At 43.9% G+C, this 21674-nt stretch overlaps 1 protein-coding gene across 4 annotated transcripts in view; it reads right to left on the bottom strand.

The window, feature by feature from the left end:
- Positions 1–3964: 3964 nt before the first annotated feature.
- Positions 3965–21674, bottom strand: part of JCAD (junctional cadherin 5 associated) — a 59800-nt gene continuing 42090 nt past the window's right edge. Inside the window, exons 2-5 of one of the 4 annotated variants that reach the window (XM_018075621.2) lie at positions 19647–20008; positions 13017–13460; positions 9805–12938; positions 3965–5799 (exon numbers count right to left, since the gene is read on the bottom strand). In XM_018075621.2, the coding sequence (XP_017931110.1) occupies positions 5765–5799; positions 9805–12938; positions 13017–13460; positions 19647–19948 (3915 nt within the window). In that variant the 5' untranslated portion in view covers positions 19949–20008 and the 3' untranslated portion in view covers positions 3965–5764. Of the gene's footprint in view, positions 5800–9804; positions 13461–17924; positions 18048–19646; positions 20009–21674 lie in introns of those variants that run through there. The other 3 variants (XM_008928314.3, XM_018075623.2, XM_018075622.2) reach the window with 3 other exon arrangements.

Below are 21674 nucleotides of genomic sequence, written 5' to 3'. Positions count from 1 at the left end.
CAAAGGGAGGGGAAAACACTTACATGAAGTGGAAAATGCTCTAACTGTAGGTTTGCCCAGTGCAGATGGCTGGTTGCCAGGCAATAAAGAAGGAATTGACTCTCGCACAGAGGCAGAACATGCCCTGTAAGCAGAAAACAAACAGAACACAACTTGGACACGAGTGACCTACAGTCTGTGCTGATCTGAGAAAGTGCGGATGTGAAAAACAATTCTTTAAAGTAAACATGATTTCTGTACCTGATGTACCTGATGCTGTAACAGGCCAGTCATGACACCAGGTTTGGAAGCAGCAGTCCCCTGGAGAATACTGCAGCCTTTTAACAGTTCACCAATACATTTATCTTTCTTGAAGGCAATGCAAACATTGGAGCACATGCTCCATTTTGCCCCATGATAACAACATCAACATCACAGAGGAGTGTACCCATGCAAAATCTTTATTTGGAGAATGTCTCCTCTTGAATAACAGCACCCCTCTGGTTTACACGTAAGCCCAGAAACAGTATTTGCATTGTCCAGAAGAAAATACAAGGACAATTCTTAAAACACATTCATCTTCTGATATCATATAAATAGCATTGTAATAGCTTACCCCTATTTCCTCTATTTTTATCCTGCTAAATCTGTCTGTGGGCTAGTTAGAGAAGAAAACCAAGGCAGTGACATAGTATTAGTTTTGGAGATAGGCCACAGTATCTTAAAAGTCAGTGTAAAGAATTATCTGTACTGTATAGGGACAGACACATGGATACTGATACATTGTCTAGCATATATACCTCCTTGTTTTCCTTCTAGGTCAGGAATGGCTTTCAGAATGGTTCTGATTATTTTCTCTGCTGGTCCAGAGCTCTAAAGAAGGCTGAGATTGTGGCTGTTAAGTGTAGAAAGTTCCTCCTTCATTTTATAATCTCTATGTTATTGTGGTTTCCCTTGGCTGGGAAATTTCATTTTTATTTCTAATCTCAGCCATGTGTCGGTCAATTCTGACTTCAGTTCCCTTCACCCTCTCCCTGCTGTGCAGCTCTGCAAGCCATATTAGAAACATATTTTTCAGCATGGGTGGGAGGTAGCATTGTGGTTTTGGGCTTTACTATTGATATCAGGCTTTTTCTTTGTTCGAAACATTTTTTTCTTTAAAAATAGAGTTGATGGTAAACAGGGTTCATTTAGTCTACAAGGGGAGGTGGAGTGAACATTTTCATGCAAGTTTGAATAAGAAATCACAATTTCAAAACTTTCCTAATTAATTCAATGATATAGCCATCATCTCATGAGATCTTCAGCTCGATCCTTTATTTGGATTATGCAGAAGAATAGAAGTTTAAATTTTGTAGACTCCACTTGTAATTAAATCTCAGTTCAGTAAATTAGGGTTGCAAGCACTGTGGCTTATTGCCAGTGGAGGGAAATTGAGGGATTGTTTGATCCTCAACCAAGAAAATACCAATGTCTTCCAAAAGGACAGCTTCACGGAAAACATTCAAAAGTCTGACAAGCTGTCAGTCCTTTCCATTCCTTTTAGCACTGTTTTGTCTATCTTCTTTGAACTGAAGGCTCCTGCCAAGAAAAGATTAATTTCTCACATATACTTGCCTCTATCACATTTTGAATCTGGACAAAAGGGCCCACTTAGCAATTGCAAGAACTTTTGCCATTCAGAATCCCAGAACATTACATTTCTACTTTTCTTCCAATCGCTCCACTGTTTTTTTTCCTTTGAAAAGTGACAATGAAGATATCAACATTCTAAACCAAAAAGAAGGTTGAGCACTATAAAACTAACACTCAGCTGGCTGTGCATGTGGCAAAGGCAGCAGAATGTTGACCCCAGGTATTTATATAGATTTATTATATTAAACAGAAATATTTTACTAAATTCCAATATATATCTGTAAATAAGCTTGATGGGACTGCTCATTTCCTAAGGGTGACAGATTAATTCTGTGGCTTTACCACTTTAAGCATATGCCGTCCTTCCTGTTTTTCCAGAGTCACTGGATGTTTCAGTACACAGATCTAACTCCCAACATCAGGAGTTGAGTCAAGGAAACTTGGTGGTTTTGATACATGATACTGTTGTTTGCAATAAAGACAAACCTGTGTTATGAAATATATCAGCCCTTCTTATGCCCGGGGAAGGTTTCTTGAGTTAATAACTGGCGAGTGACGCTTGGTCAGGTGTGTGGTATCATTGGGCATTTCCACCACCGGAGGTCTGGAGTCATTCAGAGGCGTTTCCCTTTTCTGCCTTCCTGTCCCTCCCGCCTCCTTTAGCTGTGGTGCCGGTGGGATTTGAAACACTGAAGAGTTCTGCTCAGACCGCACTTTGTCTCGTTCCAGACGCCTCCAGCAAGGAGGCTGGAATGGGGCCCGCAAAGAGCGGTTCCTCGGGGAAACCAACCTCCCGCTGGCGCTCGGGAACCGCAGGAGGGAGCGCGCTCCCCGCCCCAGATGCACCGCCCCGGGCAGAGCCCGCCCGCCCCCCGCTCCCGCTCCCGCTCCTGCTCCGATCCATCCTGCCCTGCCCGCAGGGCTCGGGCCGTTCATCAGCCCCGGAGTTCACCGGTGACTCCTCTTCCTCAGATTGAAGATAGGAGCCTGGAACTTTGTGTTCGTTGCTTATCTCCCTGCCACCAACCCCTCAGGCTGACTGTCCCTTCCGGATTTCAGCACGGCTAAGGGAAGGAGACAGCAGGTCCTCTTTAGCTATCCAGCTCCTGAGGAGTCTCTCCATTAAACATTTTTTAAAATGTATAAGCCAGGCAGGTTTGTGGTTTTTTTTCTGCACGAGTTTCTGGAAATGCTCGTGAAAGCAGTATCTTCCCCGACCCCAGCTTCCACAGCTGCAGCGGCACGGCAGCAGCACGAGCTGGGTACACAGCAGCCTGTAAAAGCATAATTTCTGAGGATCTAGCTCTGCTCTTCCTCCTGAGAACAAAGTTCCTCACTTTTCACTGTTGCACTGCAGGAGGCACTGGAAGCAGCCTGGCCTGTCGCATCCTCCACCTCTGCACCCGCCCAGCCCTGAGCTCCTGCTCTTGCCATTTCCAGTGACAGCTGTTGCCAAGACAGTTTTATGCACCCATTGAGACAGGCACTGGAAGTCACCATTTACTGTTTTTTAACCACATGTGATGTAAAAGGGGCTTTCTGTTCACTGCTGTTTGCAAACTGGCAAAGGGTTTCTGGAAAGGTGGTTCAGCTACGGTACCATCCAGCCCATTCCAATAGCTGATATTTACCCATGGCATAGGCACTGTAGAAACACTGAGGCACAATCATTCAGAAAACTGTACCCCATGTATTTCTCAGTTGTCTGTATCATAGTACCAAATGAAACTACCAGTGTTGTTAGAGGAATACACCATTTTTAAAGCAGCACTAACTCTACTCTTTCATTCACTGGTCAGTCACATACTACTACAAAACAAAGCTTACCCAATTTCTTATTCTTGGCCAATAAAACTTTCCCTGTAATATTGTCTCCTTTTTTTTTTTTTTAATTTGTGTCTTCATGTGACTGAAAAAGTAATTACTTGACATGACTGATGAAACAGACATATTGCAGAATCAATTAACCCACTCCCATAAGAAGGAAATAAAATGCACAGAAAACTTTTGTTCCAAGGTAGCAGGACTGGTTATATGGGACAATTTACAGTTCTCCAGAAATCAAGGATAAATTAAAACTTTCAATTAATTGCTAGGCATCTCAGCTTTACTGGTAAGTGGGATGACAACAGCTGGAGTTCTTTCAGAACTGGGCAGTATTCAGGTCAGGGGTATTGGCTGGGAGGAGGGGGGTAGGGGGCAAAACATGCTTTGTAGCTATTTACAAGCCCCTAGATGTCCTAGATGGTGATGAAGAAAGGTGAATATAGTAAGAGTGGTAGGAACAGTTTGTCAACAAGTATTGCTGCACATCATGCACAGGAGTTAATAAAATAAATTATACACCACATTTTCCTTTCAAGCAAGCTTTAAATAGTCCATATGTAACAGAATCATGTGTTACAGACAAGAAATTCTTGCTGCCAAAACACAGGATGAATGTTTTTCCCCATCGTTCTTTCCAAATTACAGACTTAGGAAAAAAATATTTCATGAAATTAGAAGACTTTAAAAAATAAAATTATGCTAGAAACCAGAAAACGCCAGTAGAATAGACTGGTGAAGTACATGAACAAGTCATCAGAACAATGTTAGTACACATGTACTTACCAAAAAAACCATACAGGAATGGACATAAAGGCTTTTAAGACACAGATACTAAGCAGGCTAATTCAGGATCAAAGGGCAGAATGCACAGGCTTTATTATAAATTCTGTCATTCATGCATTTGTGTGTGCAGATAAAATATATTTAAAGCCATGTATTTAAATGCCATCAAGAAGACACCTGAACTTCTCCCCAGCAACACTGTTGACTTCAGGGAAGAATTAAACCCAGTTTTGCTTATTTTTGTACACTGGCCATATCCAAACTCATAATCTGCAAAAGGGAACAAAGTATAAGAAAGAAAGCAGGTATTTTATCTGAGCCATTCAGTGACACTGGGACAAAGATCCAAACTCACTTTTTGGTAATGAATGTCCCAGGAATGGAATGTCAGCAACACCAGCCTAGACAGTTCTCAGCTGTGTTTCAGAAAGTGGTTCCAAGAACGATCCAAGGATTGAGTGGGAAAAAATAGAAATTAACCCTGTAGGACATACATACATAGATAGATGGCTTTTTCAGAACAAAATAAGGTAGGACTACTGAGTAGGTGGCAATATGGTGTGTGCATTAAGATAAACAAGTGAAATCTGCTTGGGGCACCTTCACTCAGAGGAATAAGTCTTCTTAAAATATAATTATAATAATAATAATACTTCTTTATACTTGCCACTTGTTAGCAATTGTTTACATCGTAGAAAAATAGATAGTATTCTGTAACAAGAAATATAGTTACTTTGTTAAAATGGGCTATTTTAAACCAGCTACTATTCTTTCATATAAAGAATTTCTAAACAGCAAAACAAAAATAGGTAATACTGAGTGCAAAACAGCCAGTGGTATACTTTGCATTGGTTTGAAACACTAGTTGCCAGCTACTATAATTACATGTTCTGTACACTGTACTACAAAAGTCTTCCATCTTTTAGAAGCTTTTGGGTTTTTGTTTTTCTTCTCTCTAGGTGGCAAGTATTTAATCCAAGTAAATTCAAACTCTGGAAGTCAGAAATAATTTCAAAATCAGTCCTTGCTACTCTTTCACATTCCTTCCCCTACATAGTGCAGCAGCACTTTCTACTTATGGCCAAAACTCCATTGAGTTAAACAAAGTTTAGAATGTAGATACTTAGAAGTTTAGCTTATAGATTCACATTCTTTTAAAAATCATTTCACTAATCTCACATGTTTACATTTACACTAATGTAACACTTCACTTTATAAATTTCACCATCCCTGCTAAAGACTGAAATACAGTTCAGATGAAAACTCTTTGCCAATGGTAGGTATTGTCTTAAATGCTACAAAGCCAGGTGGTTCCAATGTCGAAGTCAGATTTTTCTGTGGTCTCCGCAACATTTTCAGATATGAATAGCTAATTCCTAGTGGCAGTGGTAAAGGCATTGTCAGTACACCATGAACATCACAAATGGAGACAATTTCCAAACATTAAAGAACAAAAACCAAACAAAAAGCACCCAGAAAAAAAAATCAGTGAAACATTCTTAGTAGAGCAGAAATCTCTCTATTCTCCTCTTCATTAATGTCACACCTTTTCAACTTTGGTGGGGTCATAGGTATCTGGAACAAAACAAGAAAGCACTATTAATAATATATTGTGAAATCTATTCAGTATTACTAGCTGTCGAAATGAGACATGTTTTCCCTAGCTTTTATTAAAAAAAAAAAGAAGCTGATAATGGACTTAGCACCTTAGAGATACATATCACATTCCTGACCCAAATTCTGTATTTATACCAGTGTAATTTGGGAACAAGTTTGATCAAATGCATGGAGATAGAATTTGGGAGGCCTTTGGTAGGTAGGAACAAGCACACTGAATGCTGAGTGATTACTTCTAGTTCTCAGATGCTTTGACAGGGAGAAAAAGACATAAGATTTGCTCCTCCTTGTACTGAAGATGAAGGAGCAGTAAATGCTTTAAAGATCCTAGCAGGGTGTTTAAGGCTAGTTGAAGGAGTGATTATGCCATGCAGTCATCAGGGTCTTTTCGTTTGATTGCAAATCCTTGGTTTCAGATTAATTCAACAGAAAACAGGAAAGCACAGCTGTGTTGCATCACTATGGCTGTCTCACTTCGGTCTGCAAAACCACAGCTCACATTTTGAACCTTATTCACTAAAGCACTGGACTGGCTTACTAACACTGTTCTTCATTTTCAGCCTACCTCCTGTCAGTTCACAGGACATACCACACGTTGCCTTTCCTTTTCCCAAATCCCCAAGGGACACTCTTCTATCAGATTTTTTTATTGGATTTATCCTAGTGTTGGCCACAAAGTGAGCAGACGTGAGCCTCGTCCTTCACCCTTGTGACTCTGGGATAGGATTGCAATGAAAAGGCTTTGCCTTGTGCGGTCTGCCTCCCCAGTGCCATCATGCAGGTGCCTGACTTACCCTTGGGATGCACAGTCATGGCTTGGAGGAACCACAGCTACCTGCAGAGGAGTCTGTAGGCGCAGAGGGGCCTGGACAAACCGGCACTGCAGCCTGTGCTGCCGTGTGCTACTTGCTGCTCTTACGCAACCCGAGTATCTGTGCTAACCTTAAACGTCCCTCCCGTGGGCTGTACTCCCACAGCACTCGCATTTAAACAGCTGAGCATGAAAACAGTTCCACACATAAATATCACACTTTGGAGTAAAACGTTCATCCTCAGGACTTTCATGTTGATGTGAGTGAATGTCTTCATTCAAACAAGCATAAAAATCCCCAAGGGAAATTTTTGCTTCCGTGTGCAAGTGTCCATCTGCAGCATCCAGACTCATGTCAAGAGGGGGACTGACTAAGAAAGGACTTCTGGATTTGCCCCCATTGGGTGGATTCCTGGTGCAGAATCCTTTATCACTGCTCTTGCCCACCCTCCTCAAATTGATAGGCTGGCCAAGAAAGGCGTCTGTGCCAGCAACACAAATCATTTCAGAATTGTTTATCACTGCTAAGCTTCTTTTGGTATTTCCAAACAGACACCATATGAATGCAAAAAAAATCAACAGGAAAAAAGTTTTTGAGGGCTAGGGCACTCCAGGATAATGCTGCATCTTTCTAAGTTTAATGCACAGATGGTGTGGGAAGATGCAGTAATATTTTTTCTACTGTAAATATTTTGCCATCTAAACTGCTAGAACATACAAAAATTCTGAACTATTCTGTGACAGGTTGACCTAAGAATAAAAACGAATTTACATTTCAGAAACTTGATTTTCCTAAGGCCAGACACATTCACATTATGAGAATTCCCCACAAAATTGCAGGTGCTCACTGTTTCAGGGAGTGGCGGGACAGGGGCAGGGGTGGGGAGGGAGGGATAAAATCAGGCTACAAGACACGGAGCCTCTGGATGGCTCAGTTTATTCCCTTACTTATGCTTACTCATGCTTTCAGCACCTACACAAGGACACAAAAGTGTCAGACTGCCAGGCTATGTCACCCTTCTGAGGGGCAGAGACACTGGAGTTCTAGCACTGAAACAGAAATGTTTATTCAACATTTGGTTAAGCTCATTTGAAATGTGCTCTACAGAAACAAAGCCAGATTAGCAGCCCCATGTCTTCAAACAGCAAAGGAGAAAAGACATCCAATGCATTTGGGAACACTTGGAGATGTTCTTCTTCTAATGGCAGTATTTGCATAGTAAGATGAGCTTCTTGCACTGAGCTTTGGCAGAGCTCTTACTCTGAGATGACTGTTCCTCTGCCAAGCTACATTATACATGTGAAAGCCTGTTTCTGCTAAGGGCTCCAGCCTCTGTGACAGGCCCAGTCTGCAATTATAGGACTAACACTACCTCGTTTCAAATAGAATGGCCTTTTAGAATGGAATATTTGCTCTTTAAAACCAGTGAATACAATGATTTTCCAGGATTAATTCTCATTTGGGTTTACAATTGTACCAGTGGGCTAGTCTGGAAGCTGCAGTGAGATTTAACAGAGGAAGACACAACATCAGGCCTTTCTATAAACACAAATCTTCAGCCCTTCGCTGTTAAAGTAAGGTGAAGATTTTGTGGCCATTGACAAATTAGGGTCTCTTTGAATGGGAAGAGGTCAGTGGAGGAGCTGCCTGCCCACCCCACCTGAGTGTGTGTTACCCTGAATGTGTGCAGCAGGAAAGGAAATCCCTGCCATCCAGACATGGCGAGGGCTGTTATGGCTGTGAGGGAACTGCTGCAATGGGAACACTCTGCAGAACACAAGCCTAGCATTGTCAGCAAGAGGGATAAATTTAGACCTAATTTACTGCAGAATAACTCTCCAATAAAATGCACACAATCTGTTTTGATACATCCCTGAAGTCATGTCACCACAACAGATATTTTCTTCACTCCAGCAGAAACCCCAAGGGAGGAAAGCATATGAAATGCATGTGGTGCATACTAGACCTGATGGGTACAAGAAAGCTGAATTAGCCTGTTTGGAAAATCTGGTCTAGAGAAATACAGTTCAGAGCAGAGAGAGACAAAGATGTAGGATACAGAAAAAGACATGAAGGGGAAGGCTGCAAGACTGCAGGAGTCAATACTTCGAACTCATACAAGCATTTCTCTTCAGATAGAAATGCCTAAATCCAGTTAAAGTATACTCCATTTAATTCCAGTCCTTCTGTACTGGAAAACTGTGAACAGATTTATATTGATGAGGTTTAATGAATAACTTGTGCAGATTTCAAGGTAAAGTGTTAGCTGTTACAGAGAGGATGGAAAAAGGAGGAGGAGATTGATGCTAATTTAACAACTTTCACACCGTACATTTGCTCACTCCAATTAATTTAATGGACTAGGCAGGTGGCCTGGGAGATTTATCCCTTTACAGAGAGCTATGGCAACAACTGATTTTCAGTCGTTCAACACAATGCTGTATGAAAACAGTTTTGATGAGAGAACAGCTTGTGTTACTTTTGGGATGCATATGGACTACACAAGTTTATATGCTTTCGAGAGATGAGGAACACCAAAAAATAGGGAAAAAAAGGTGTTCACTGAAAAAGTGAAGTTTCCGTTTGACCTGGGGTTAACAGTTATTCTCAACATCTGATCTGGAGAATGTTCATGAGAGAGAGAGAATTTTCCAGGCCTCTGAATGCAGCCATTTCCCAGAGGCTTCATAGAAGTACATCAGATTTTTATTTTTAGTTTCTTATGAACTATGATATAGTATGTGTCTATTTAGGTATTAGGGAGGGAAAAAATTGGCATTCAGGGAGAGGCTATGATTAAATCACCACGTGTTCCCAAGCACTGGCACCAGAGTGACTGTCTTGGAACTCCACTGTTTTAGCCTGACCATTCCCTGGAACAATTAGACAGAGATGAGACCGTAGAGAGCACTCCAGTCTCTGTGAATGAGTTTCAGTATCACAAGTGAGTTTTACAGTAACTATTCCTAAAATGGGATCAGAGAACACTCATCTTTTCCACAAGGAGAGCAAAGTGGGTGGCTCCCAGATGAGGGTAGTACCACCTACAGCCTGTTACTATTTGAGCAGTATATGTGGGCATAAGCAAACCGATCATGCCCGTTACATAAGGAAAGAGTACCCATCTGGATCTCCCACAATAGGGTCTTACCTAAAGAAAAATCTCTGCTGATCTTCTTCTTGTCCATTCCACCCAAACATCCATTTTCACTGAGAGAGATAACACGCTTGGAAACAGCCCCTGAGCTTGCCAGTTTGCTTCCTCTCTCCTCTTGTACCTTTGACAGCTTCTCCTCATCGACCTCCTCTCCCGAGTCTGCGCTCTTAATGCTCAGACGTCTCATCCGGGACACAGAGTCAACTTCTTTCATCCGCACTAAGCGATCCATGGCAGTCCGGCTCGGAGGAGAGGTGAGCTTGCCTTGAAGTGTCTCTATCACCTTCGAGGTGCTTCTCACTCTCTTTTCTGAATGCTGATACACAGGTGACTTGCAAACCAAGTTTTGGTCCTCACCTTGGCTGGGACTCACAGGTTTTTCAAGAACTTGCTCAGTTACCCGTGTTTTAGCACTGGCTTCCTGGTGAGTGGTCTGGCATTCATCAGGGTGTAAAGATCGTCCTCCAGCTCTGACAAAGAGAGCACTCTCTGTCCAGCCACACTTTCGTCTGCCTTCATAAGAATCCTCCTTTTTTCCTACTTTGTCACTTACTGTGCTCTCCACTGACGATGACTCAAAGTCCTGAGCCCCATTTGCAGGACTAGTGCCCGGGTGGGGCCCAACATGGTCATCTGGAAGGAGAGACTCCACTGCTATATCTATACCTAAAATTCTTGCAGCTCTTGCCTGCAATGACTCATTCACGGGGATTTCCACTGCATTTGCATTTGAAGAGTGATCAGAGTTGTTAGCACCAGGTTCTGGGGCCACAGCAAGTCCCACTGACCTCAAATCTGGCTCAGAGCACCCTTGGTTCCTCTTCGTTAGTGACAAATGTACTACCGAGCCTCTCTCTAATACTGTATTATTTGTGGGAGTTGCACCTTTGCTCAGTTTAACAAAGTCTAGGTAATTTTGGTCTTCACTCATCTCCTGCAAGACAGGATTATTGAAAGGATTACTGTGACATGAACTGCTTGAGCTACTGGACAAAGCTCTCTTGACAGGGCCCACATGAACTGGTTGCTTGCTCATGCTGCTCTTGGCTTCCCCTGTCCCCATTTCTGTTATCAGACTTCCATCTGCTGGTCTGACTCCTTCACTGCTCCCTCCTGGATGCGAGGAGCCTTTAGAGCCAACATAGCTTGGCTCAACACCATGCTCTGTCCCCATACTCCAACTTTCAGACTTACTTTTAACTCTTCCTGACCTAAATACAGGCACCTCTGGCATAACCAGTTCTGATTTCCCACCATGTTTTGGCTCCTGGTTTGATTTCTCATTTCTGGATGTCCTCCTCTGCATAAGGGCACCTGCCTGCAGAGAGGCTGCAGCACTTTCCAAGTCTTCTTCACTGCTTGTGCTCTCCTCCTGCCCTTGCAGCTCCTTGTTAAAACTTTCTAGCTCACTTATTGCATCCCATGGACGACGACTTACAGGTTTCAACAGGAACTGCCCAAACAGCTCTTTACTGTTGCAGGGAGCACTTGGTTCTCCCTTAACTACATCTCCCTTGGAAAGAAGGCCATTTTCCCTCTCCTGGGCAGGCACAAGCTGGCTGTGGTGGGCTTTTGGGGAGGGAGTCTGAAGGCCTGAGGTGGCAGTCCTGGAAAATGCACTGTTGCTAGACTGGCTGAGGTACATCTGACCCTTCATACCATAACTGCTCTGCCTGCAGCCTCTCTCTTCAGAAGGTGACCCTGTCTGTTTTGCCCCTATCGTGGATGCTGTACATCCCAGGCGTTTTGGAGACAGAAGATTGCTACTATCAAGCTGCCCAGGCTTTGTACCATGTAAAAATTGTGGGCTTTCAGGTTCTTCACTGAAACTGGTCTGTGTTTGCTGGTCTTTGTACTGATCACCTGGCCAGGAGCCAGAATATTTGAGCTCTCTGTGTTTTGTAGGCTGAATAAACCTGAGGTCATTCATTTGTTTGAACTCTTCTGGTCTCCACAGCTCTTGTTTTTGTAACTCATTTTTATTGGTCATGCTTCCTGTAAGCGCTTGTAACTCCAAGTCCGTTGAAGACATACTTAAGAGACTTTGTTCTTGCAAAGCCCCATTGTTATCAAACCCATTCTTATCAGGGCTCTGGGTTATGTTGTTGTTCCTATCTGTATCTGGCAGATTGGATTCTGATTTAATTGGGATAGAGACCAAACAAAATATAGTTTCATTCATTTTTTTCTTTGAACTCTTTTTGCTCTGCATCCCAGTTCCAGGTTCAAACTTTTTCACTTTTGTAACAGTCTCACAGGTGCTGTCCATATGTGAATTTCTTACAGAAAGTTTGCCTTTCGTGTACTCTGTGCTGGCTTCGTTACGGGGGCTGTGATTAGTTGCACTACAATTGTCTCTTTGGTCCGGCAAGGCACAATTTTCCTGATCTCGGATGGACGGTGCCAACCATCTGTTGCTATGGGTGGAGCTGTAGGAAGTTCTTTCTCCCTTTGCAGAACTGGACAAGTTTGATGCATCCACAAAGGCACTGTTGTACTGTACTTCAAGATTTCTCTCTTGCAAAGCACCAGAACTGGGACTACATGCATTTTCAGTGTATTTAGCGTTGTCCTGCAGACCTTCCAGTGGTGCAATTTTAATATGTCGTATCCGAGGATCATCAAAGGGAATGTACTGGACAGAACGCAGGTGGTCAGCAGGGCGCCTTGCATGGCTTTGCTTCCCATGAGGAAAATGGTTGTCTTTGCAAGGGTCACCCACCACTTCAAAAGTATTCATGGCTGGTCGTTGGCAGGGGACGACCCGCTCTGCAGCACCCTGTGGATCGCTGCTGGCGCACGTGTCGGCGTTAGGCACTTCACTGGGGGAACGTGGGGTCACGGTTTGGTGAGGTGGGGATTTGTAAGAAGGAGGAGGTACATACACGGGGGGCTCCAAACCAGAGTCTGGAATGCAAACATCTTGCCTTGGCTCATTAACTTTGGCTAAGTAGGAGGTGGGTTCATCTTTCTGGTAGTGGTCCTGGAAACCCACGGTCTCTGCAGGTGCCCTAGTCTGCCGCTGCAGTTCATAGGATGGAGGCTTGAGAGGTCTCCCATACTTGGGTTTCACCAGGGGAAGGAAATGGCCTCCCGTTCCATGGTGCTTGGCTGGTTCCACACTCAGTCTGTTTGGGGAATAGGAGGGAGTTTTAGTTACACTGAGCGAGTTGTTACTGTTGGTCAGGGAGGGTATTTCCACGCACCTCATGCTCTCAGGTGAAAGGACCCTCGGCAATGACTGTGATTTCCCCTTGCTGTGGGTGCTGAGTACGTTGTCTCCCAGGGTCAGTGAATACAGCTCTTGGAGCAGCTTCTCCCTGTCACCCTCGGACATTTGCCTCCCTACCTTTTTTGGCTGGTTCCAGCTTTCCATTCCCAGATTCTGCCATTTGCAGTCACTGGGCACTTCACAGCTCTCCTGCAAGCCGCTTCGCCTGACATACCCTGCACCTGTCCCCACCTTCAGCTGATTCTCCTTGGGGTGCCGGGGTGCCCCCGGGGCTGCAGCCAGGCTTTTCATTTCCACAGTGGCTTTCTGGGAATAGCCTAGTAGCACACTGAAGTCCTGTCCTCGTCTTCTCCAGTAGGCAAGATCTTTATCAGTCTTGGGTTGGGAAGACCGTGCTAAATGAGGCCTGTCACAAACCCTGAAAAAAAACCACAGCATCAGAGGCAGCATGCACAGGTGCCCTTTCTTTGTCCTATGGATAAGGCCACTAGGAGGTCAAATGATGAGTTATGCCAATGGGGTTTGTGTAATCTATTTGCAACCAGATGACTGATTTTAATGAGAGGATTTAAAAGTCAGTCATTAACGTGAGTAAAGGAAGGGACAGAAGCTCTTTTGACATGTTGTTAGCTATGCAAAGCTGTTAGAAAGAAAGACAAATGGACACAGTTTGCTGTGCAAACATGCACAGTCCTCCTTGATGGACACTAGAAAACTGTCCCTGCCCACGGCAGGGGGCTTGGAACTAGATGATCTTGAAGCTTCCTTCCAACCCAGGCCATTCTCTGATTCCATTCTAAAACCAGAAATTATTGTCTTGAACTTACTTCTGCACCCTGCTAAATCAAAATCATACCACAGACTGCTGTGGTATGCAAGTTTAACAGGATTCCAGGCAGTACAGGTAGGGAGAACAGGTAGACAGCTATTTTGTAAGATTTAAGATACGTTCTGTCAGCAACATGATTTGCATCCTAACATAAGTGCTGAAATTAAACATGTCATTTCCAGAATTGATTCTTGTTCATCTTTCTAAGGGAATAAAATTCTTCAAAGTGCTTTGGATTAAATCACATGTCACAACAATGGTGATGTATCAATACAGTTCTGAATAAGACAGAACCAATATTTAAAATGTAAAATACATCAAAAGAAGTATAATTTTTTAAATAAAAGAGGGATTACCTCCAACAATCTATTACTGAAATATGGAAGACATTGGACATTTTATTGCAGATTAGAAATTCAGAACACAGATTTACATGAACAGAATGGGTTCTTTGTGTGTTCTGAACAGAGTATAAACTGTTTTATACATTACTGCAGAACAAAATTGGTACCCTTCTATATAAATAATGAATTTTCTACCTGAATTGCATTCTGCTATTCTTGTACCTAAGGTGTCCAACAATATAACTGCCTTTACACTATGTGGCTGCCACCAGCATAAGACTGGAAAGAAAAATCAAAATTGACAGAAATAGGACAAGTATGTACTTAGAACTCAAGAATTCCTTTCTTTTCTCTTCACCCCAAGGTATATAAACAGTGTCATCTGGCTCTTTTTTACTAAAAACAATGATCTATTTAAATAGGAGTTTGTGAAGACATAATACAAGTCAAAATTCAGAAGGAAAATTAAGCCATCCAAATCCACAGCAATTTTTTTTAATGTATATTAACTTCATCCTGTGAGTCTAAAAGTTTTAAAATCAAACTGGGATAAGGAGCATCTTGTTCATATTAATTCAACTGGATTAAGACTGAACATCTGAACAAAATGTTCTGCTGCTGAAGCACGAAATACAGTTGGATTGCTGAACCCCAGGAAGCAACAGACGTCTTCATTAATCAGTGAGATATAACAGGACACCTCCTATATCAGAAAGTTGATTGCAGTAACAATGAACATTTCCACGTGGAAACATATAGTTGGACAAATGCTGTCTTCTACCTTTTCATTTCACCCCCATACTGCTGTGGCACCATTTGTATCTGTGCTTACAAAATGGGGTAAGAAACAGGGTCTAGCAATAGTGAGGAGGGAAGGGACAGGTTGCTCTTTCTGTTTGATTTCATCTATCATCATAAAAGGGTCTACAGAAATTGCAGGAAGTACACAGTCACAGATTCCAAGATCAGAAGAGACCATTACAATTATTTAGTTTGACATCTTGTTCAGCGCAGGCCATCAGACTTCTTTGAAATGACTCCTGTTTCAGTGGTATCATCTCCTAGAAAAGCATCTAAAAATCTTGATTTTTAAATTTCCAGAGATGTTGTTGCAAAGCTTAATTCACCATTTAAAAAAAACGAACAAAGTAAACCCAAATTCTTATCAATAGGAGGTTGTTTCTCCATTTATTATAAGTTGCTTAAAAGATTAAATTTTTTTTTTAAAGGTTAATAACTAGGCTCCAGCAATGAACTTCAGAACATGATACAAACCACCATGTAACCTGTACTATGCCATCACTGAAACAGGAATGTAGAAAAGACATTTAAAGGACGGTATTTAGAGCATTTTAAACCTGATCTTTTCTAAGATCTATTCAAAGGACAGACAGTATCAGCCTCTCTAGCTCCTGGCTAAGGCACTAGAAATGGTTACACAGACAGTCTCTATAAGGGACCCCATAAACCTCTGGAAAAGATGAGACTGCACTGCACAGTGGGAAGGGGATGCTCCAAGGACCCTCCAGTTTAGCTCTATCTTGAAGTTTCCTCTGCTCCCAGCGCTGGGAGAGCAGCTCCTTCACACCTGCATGCAGGGGTGGCAGGTAGGCAGGAGGAAGTGGGGCAACACAGCATGACCACAGCTTGTGGCCACAAATGCAGCAGAGAGTGCCTCCTTCCAGGACATGTAACACTTCCGAGTCTTGCAGTCAATGAAGAGGTGGAAGGGGAAGCTCCCAAGAGCCACTCCAAGTTCAGTAAGCTTCACTACAACCACAGCAATGCCACAACTCTGGACAGCAAGTACCGGTCATAGTGCAGTCTTTGTGACCATGACATATATTCAGTGAAAAGACCACACAGTCCCTCTTAGCAGCATCTCCTCTCTGTGCCGCTACCCAATTCAGTCTCTCCATGATGTGCTGGTACTGATGCACACCTGGACACAGCAGCTTGCAGATACCTCACAGCTGGGAGAGGTGCCAAGGCTGGAGCAGTCCCATGGGACCAACTGTGGAGATTTAAGTGCTGAGAACAGAGTGGTCCCATGGGACCAAGGAGGTGGATTTTAACATTATGAACTCTTTCCTAACCGGTCTGCTTCTAATGGATAGCACATTTGCTGTCAAAGTGCTTTGAACTGATTCTACATAAAATTAATCTAATTAAAACTGTGTAAAACCCTTAAACTATTTCTAGCTTTCTATGAATTTTAGTCCTTTACAAGAAATGAGGCCATCAGTCCACCCTGCACTGGCTGCATGACTGCATTTCACTGAGCTGTCATGCTCAGAGCAGTGGGTTGAAGATGCCCAGTTCCCTAAGGTGACACTGGACCAGAAGGACCTCATGTGATGCAGATAATGGGGTCAAAAGTGAAAGAGTGTGGCACAGGCTTTGAAGTCCAAACCCTGGAGAATGAGGCCACTGCAGGGGCATCTGTAGAGTGTCTGTCCCTGTTGCTCACTGACACCATGCAAGCAGTAGGTGTTGGGCACTCACTAGTTCACCCTGCCTGAGTTGCAGGCACCGGCACAGATTTTGGGGCCCAACAAAGAGGCACTCTTAGAAAGGCAGTGAGGTGGAAAAATTTTCAGAGGGCTTTTCTGGACACTGGCAGCTTCTATTCTATTTTGGGATCCTCTCCCGACATACACTCTTCTGAGACTCAGCATTGCGGAACACCAGTACGCTTTTCTAATTTTTCCAGAAAATATTCTCATTAACAACGTTATCTATTTATCTCTAAATTTTCTACCTACCAACATAACTCCTCCCATACAAACAGCTAAGCAAAGTGCCTCTTCTCTCCACACAGAAGAGTCCTCCTTCTGTGAACCCTCTCATCTCTACCCAGAAAGGGTCAGCTTTCCCATATTCTTTGACTTGTCTCCTCTTCCAAACCTTTACTTTGCGGACTCTGAATGCTCAGTTAAGCAAGGACAGCCAGGACAGCCCTCCCACCATCTGCTCCCTCACGCTTTGCCTGAAGAACAACAGGATAGAGCAAAACCCCACTCCCTGGCTCCACCAGGGCATCACTCCCCCATCATGTGAAGCAGGAGCAGTGGGTGGTGTGATGCCCACATGCCGTTGCTATGAAGCCTCTCTCCTCCTCAGCAAGGTTTAATTAGCAGAACAACCTTAATAAGCAGAGACAACACCATCATGCCCTGCCATCACAAAACACCCCAAGCCCTGCAAACCTGCCTGCAAAGGCAGCTACGAGGCTGGCAACATCACTCACTCCTGTGGTGTACAGGAGGTGATTAGCTCTTCTACACCAGTGGTGTAAACAACAGTGTGGTGTAGCTAATTCCCTGGCCCAGGAGCCTGAGCCATGCTCCAAGTTGCTGTGGAGCTGGTCACTGTCTGTGAAGGTAGTTGGGACACACACACCACCTCTTCAGGCCCTCTCCTGCTACTGTGCTGGCTGGGAAAGCAGCACCAGCCTGTAATGTCCAAAGAGTATCTTGCTGGATGGTCATCCCCTCTTTGGGCCCAAATGGTCCCCAGGTCTCTACAGTGTGCAGTTCTTTGCCAGCCTGAGAACCAGAAGGCTATTTCCCACAACAGTCCAGAAACCAGGCAGCAATATCAAAATGTCTGGTGGAGTTCACTATGGCCCAACTGCCACAGGCCCAAACACTCCAAACTGGGCCATCACAAATATCTTCTCATCAGTTTTAAAGCAGCTCACACTCACATGGCAGCCCCGTGCCTCAGGTGCTTCCCCAGGGCAGGGGAGTGGGTCTGGAGAGGGATTATCACCCTGGAGCTCAGGAGCTGACACACAGGTGCCACAGTGCTGCAGCTGCAGCTTCCCTGGATCCGGCCCAGGGAGCTTGCTCCTCCCTTCCTGGACCAGCAGGGCCGCGGCTGTGTCACGCTCTGCACTGGAGGCACTCCACACACTCAGGCATGGCAAGGAAGGGATGGCTGATATGAAGGTTTTCCCAGATGCTAGTGCCTTGCAAGAGTTCCCAGTAGGCTCACTGGGAAGCAGACTTTGTTGTAACAATAGTATCAAGAAAATATTTCTATTTTTATGAAAGCATGACAAAGCCATTTCCAGGGCTATGTTCCCTATTTTATGTGGAAAAGCCACTTTTAAAAACCAGGATACAATATTTAACTATCCTGTAGACTGACAGGTTCCACTCCTTGCATTTTGAGATATTAGAAAGAGACCACCTCTCTCACCCTGTTTTAAAATTTTCTTCTCTTTCATTCTTTTTCAGTATCTTCTCTCACTTTTTTTGCCATCCAGTTTACTTCATCCAAAACACACCAGGAAGGATCCTCCTTATTACCTTTAAACCTGTGTCCTGTCCTTCCTTCTTTAGAATGGATGGTTCCACCTGCAAACCTTCACCTTGCCTGGGACTTGCTGCCCTACAACTGCTTTACAGGGCTTTACCTCTTCCTGCCCATTATCCTAGCTGGCAACCAGCAGCCATTCCCGCTCCAGGCAAACGGGCTTGCAAGGGGAAGAGATATGAAGGGAAAGATCAGACAAGCCCAGCAGTGAGGGGACACATGGCTTTGCTACGTTACTGAAGGACTTTGTAAGAGGACAAGCTCCCAAGGTGACAGTGTTTTGCCCTGCTTTCAGTTTCAAGCCCACTCGGCAGGAGGAAGGGGCTTTTCCTTGTAAACGATCGTCATACTTGGGCTGGCTTCCAGTCCTGCTTGAGCCCCTTTCCTTTGTTCATCTGCAGCACTCAAATAGCTGCAGAACAATGGCCGAGCAGTGGTGTGTACACACAGCTCTTCCTGCCCAGCCGGCCCCAGCCCCGGTGTGCACGTACTCGGTGTCGAGCAATCACAATCGTACAAGCTCGTTTTATGGTGTGACGACAAGAGCTTCCACTGGCTTGGGGACGTTTTAAAAAGAAGTGCACAGGCACCTTCTCATGCTTACTCCATGAGCGTGGCCTGAGGAAAACAAGAAAGTCCTCAGTGCGTACAGGAACACCCATCAAAAGTGGGTGTGTTGCACCCACCATGCTGCACGTGGCTGAATCTGCAACAAAAACTGGAGTGTGTATGTGGCAGAAGAAGCCGAGTTCAGTTTTTTAAAACTGAAGAAAAGGAAGAACTTTTCCCCCTATTTTTCCCTGTACTAGGACTGAGCTTCCCTAAGCCTATCAGAAAGGCCTTTCTGATACAGACCACATAATTAAATCAAATTTTCCCACATGCAGCCACTTCCAATCATCCCAGTATTCCCAAAGGCCTTTCTCTAGTAGAAGGTGAATGGATGTGCCCCTGCTTTGTGTGGACATCCAGTGCATGGAAACGGTCACTAGGATGGGAGCAGGAAAGGATCACAGGAAGATGGGGTTAAGGGTTAGATTTGTGGTTAGTTACCTGTCAGGACCAAAAGAAAGAGAAAGCAAAGCCATGGCATGATGCTGAAACTTACCCCCCTTCTGAAGTATGAAAAGTGGACAAACCCTGAAGGTCATGGTGGTAACCAGGACCTGTTTGCCTCCCTTGGCTCCCATGGCTGCTTTCAGTGCTGCTTGAGTTGGTTTTCACCAGAGGTTTCTTGCCGTAGGCCCCAGCTCTGGATTCTGCCTCAAACCCGTTCAGTGTTGACCTCTGAGCAGATCTGTTCCCCGTCACTTCATGCCGGTATCCATCATACCTGTTCTCATATGAAACAGGGGGATTTCTTGACAATTTGTATCCATGAGAAATCAGGAGGTCCTCGACACTGAACATGTTTTGCTGGTTTCACTCACAGCTGTGCCATCAGAAAGCTCTTTCCAGCTGGACCCATCACTAGAAAACAAAACCAAAAATAAGCAGAAGACTGCTTTAAACAAGGAAAGATATCTTTGATCAGCTGCTAGGCTACTGAAGCTAAAAATCTCATCCCCTGGACTCGGTTTTCCACCCTCTTAATAAAATAGATGAAGCAAAGTGCATGCAGATGCTGATGAATCATGTGATGGCTTTCCCTAGACAATACACCTCCTTGCACTCAGCCAAGCAGCAGATGCCGTGCTGCCACTGCTGCTGCTGACTCAGTCCCTTTCACTCAAGAATTCACTGGTGATTGCAGCTTTCGGATTTCACTAATGTGATCTCAAAAAAATCTTTGCACTGGAGGTAAACCCACAACTTGAGCAGACATTTCCTTAGAAAACTATTTTTCTCCAGTCATGGAGAGGTGTGTTCTATACTGTGTTTTAAGTTGCTGCAGGAGGAGGGAGCGAATTACAGGACAATATGCCTCTCCCTACAGGTCTGCCTATTGCAATTTAAAAAAAAGTTCACATGAACAATGACAAAATATACATAAGAACAAAACTGAATTATGCAACCACATGAGAAACCCAGGTAATATCGTGCAACACCCCAGCTAAACAGTCTTTTTTACAGTTTACTTTCTATTCTCCCTGCCTTGGCCCATTGGAAATTTGCAGTCCTCAGCTAGAATAACACAAAACCTAAGATTATAAATATGCTGTTTTTACAGCACATTTCCACTGAGTAACACGGCTGGAAACAATCTGCAATGGCCTCCTCTATTGTGTCTCAATGATTTCCAAGACACAGGATGGTCAAGATTTTTCTTGCCCAGTGACAGCCCTCAATTCTGCACTGACTAGAGCAAAGATCCAGTAAACTGAACTAGTTGTCCAGAAACAATCTCTATTGTCTATACCACTCTCACAGCTTATTATGGCAATTACAGAACACCCAGTCTTCCAGAGTTTTAAAACGAGTGGAAGGTAACGTTCTGTACTGTAGGTTATGCAAAACAATGGACCCATTCTGATACATTCCTCCCTGTTTGAACTGTGTCACCAGAAAAAAGAAATCTAAAAAAGGTGGATAAAGAGGTAAAATGCACAGAAATAAATTCTTTATGTAAAATATAAAACACAAGATGATTTTCCTTGCATGAGGAGTTCATTTAACATGCCTAGTGAGTACTGTATGTCCTTAGCAGTAGCAGGTCCACCTGTGAATCATGAGTCCAGCACTGGCAGCTGCTCAAAAGAAGAATGTCCCTGCAAAGATCATGACATGCAAGTACATTTTATACGCTGGTCTCTAATGCGCTCCTTGGGCACGCAAAAAGGGAGGAGTCTGTTCACTGCTATTGACAATTATTTCCTTGAAATGGAGCAACTACTGAGATAGATGCTGTGTGTTTATTAGGACCAAATCTCCCAGGCTACATATACACAGAAGTGGATGGGTTGGCTTACTATATAAACCAGTTTCTGTGTTGCAGCCCTCTATATACTATGGCCACTTTTTGCCTATCCAGCACCTCACCCATTTTCTGTTCTGCCTTGTCTCCTGCATGCTCTGCAGGCTACAGAGCTGGTCTGACCAGCTGCTCTGGGCCAGCCTGGTGTGCAGCTCCTGGGCATGCAGGGACCCTCCAGCCACATCTGCCCTGCACTGCCCACAGTGGCCACGGCACTCGCCC

This window comes from Manacus vitellinus, unplaced genomic scaffold (genome assembly GCF_001715985.3).
Source record: "Manacus vitellinus isolate BGI_N305 unplaced genomic scaffold, ASM171598v3 scaffold_3_pilon, whole genome shotgun sequence".
NCBI classification, from domain to species: Eukaryota; Metazoa; Chordata; class Aves; order Passeriformes; family Pipridae; genus Manacus; species Manacus vitellinus.
Note: the sequence above shows the minus strand (reverse complement) of the source record. Positions and strands in the feature narration are given on the sequence as shown.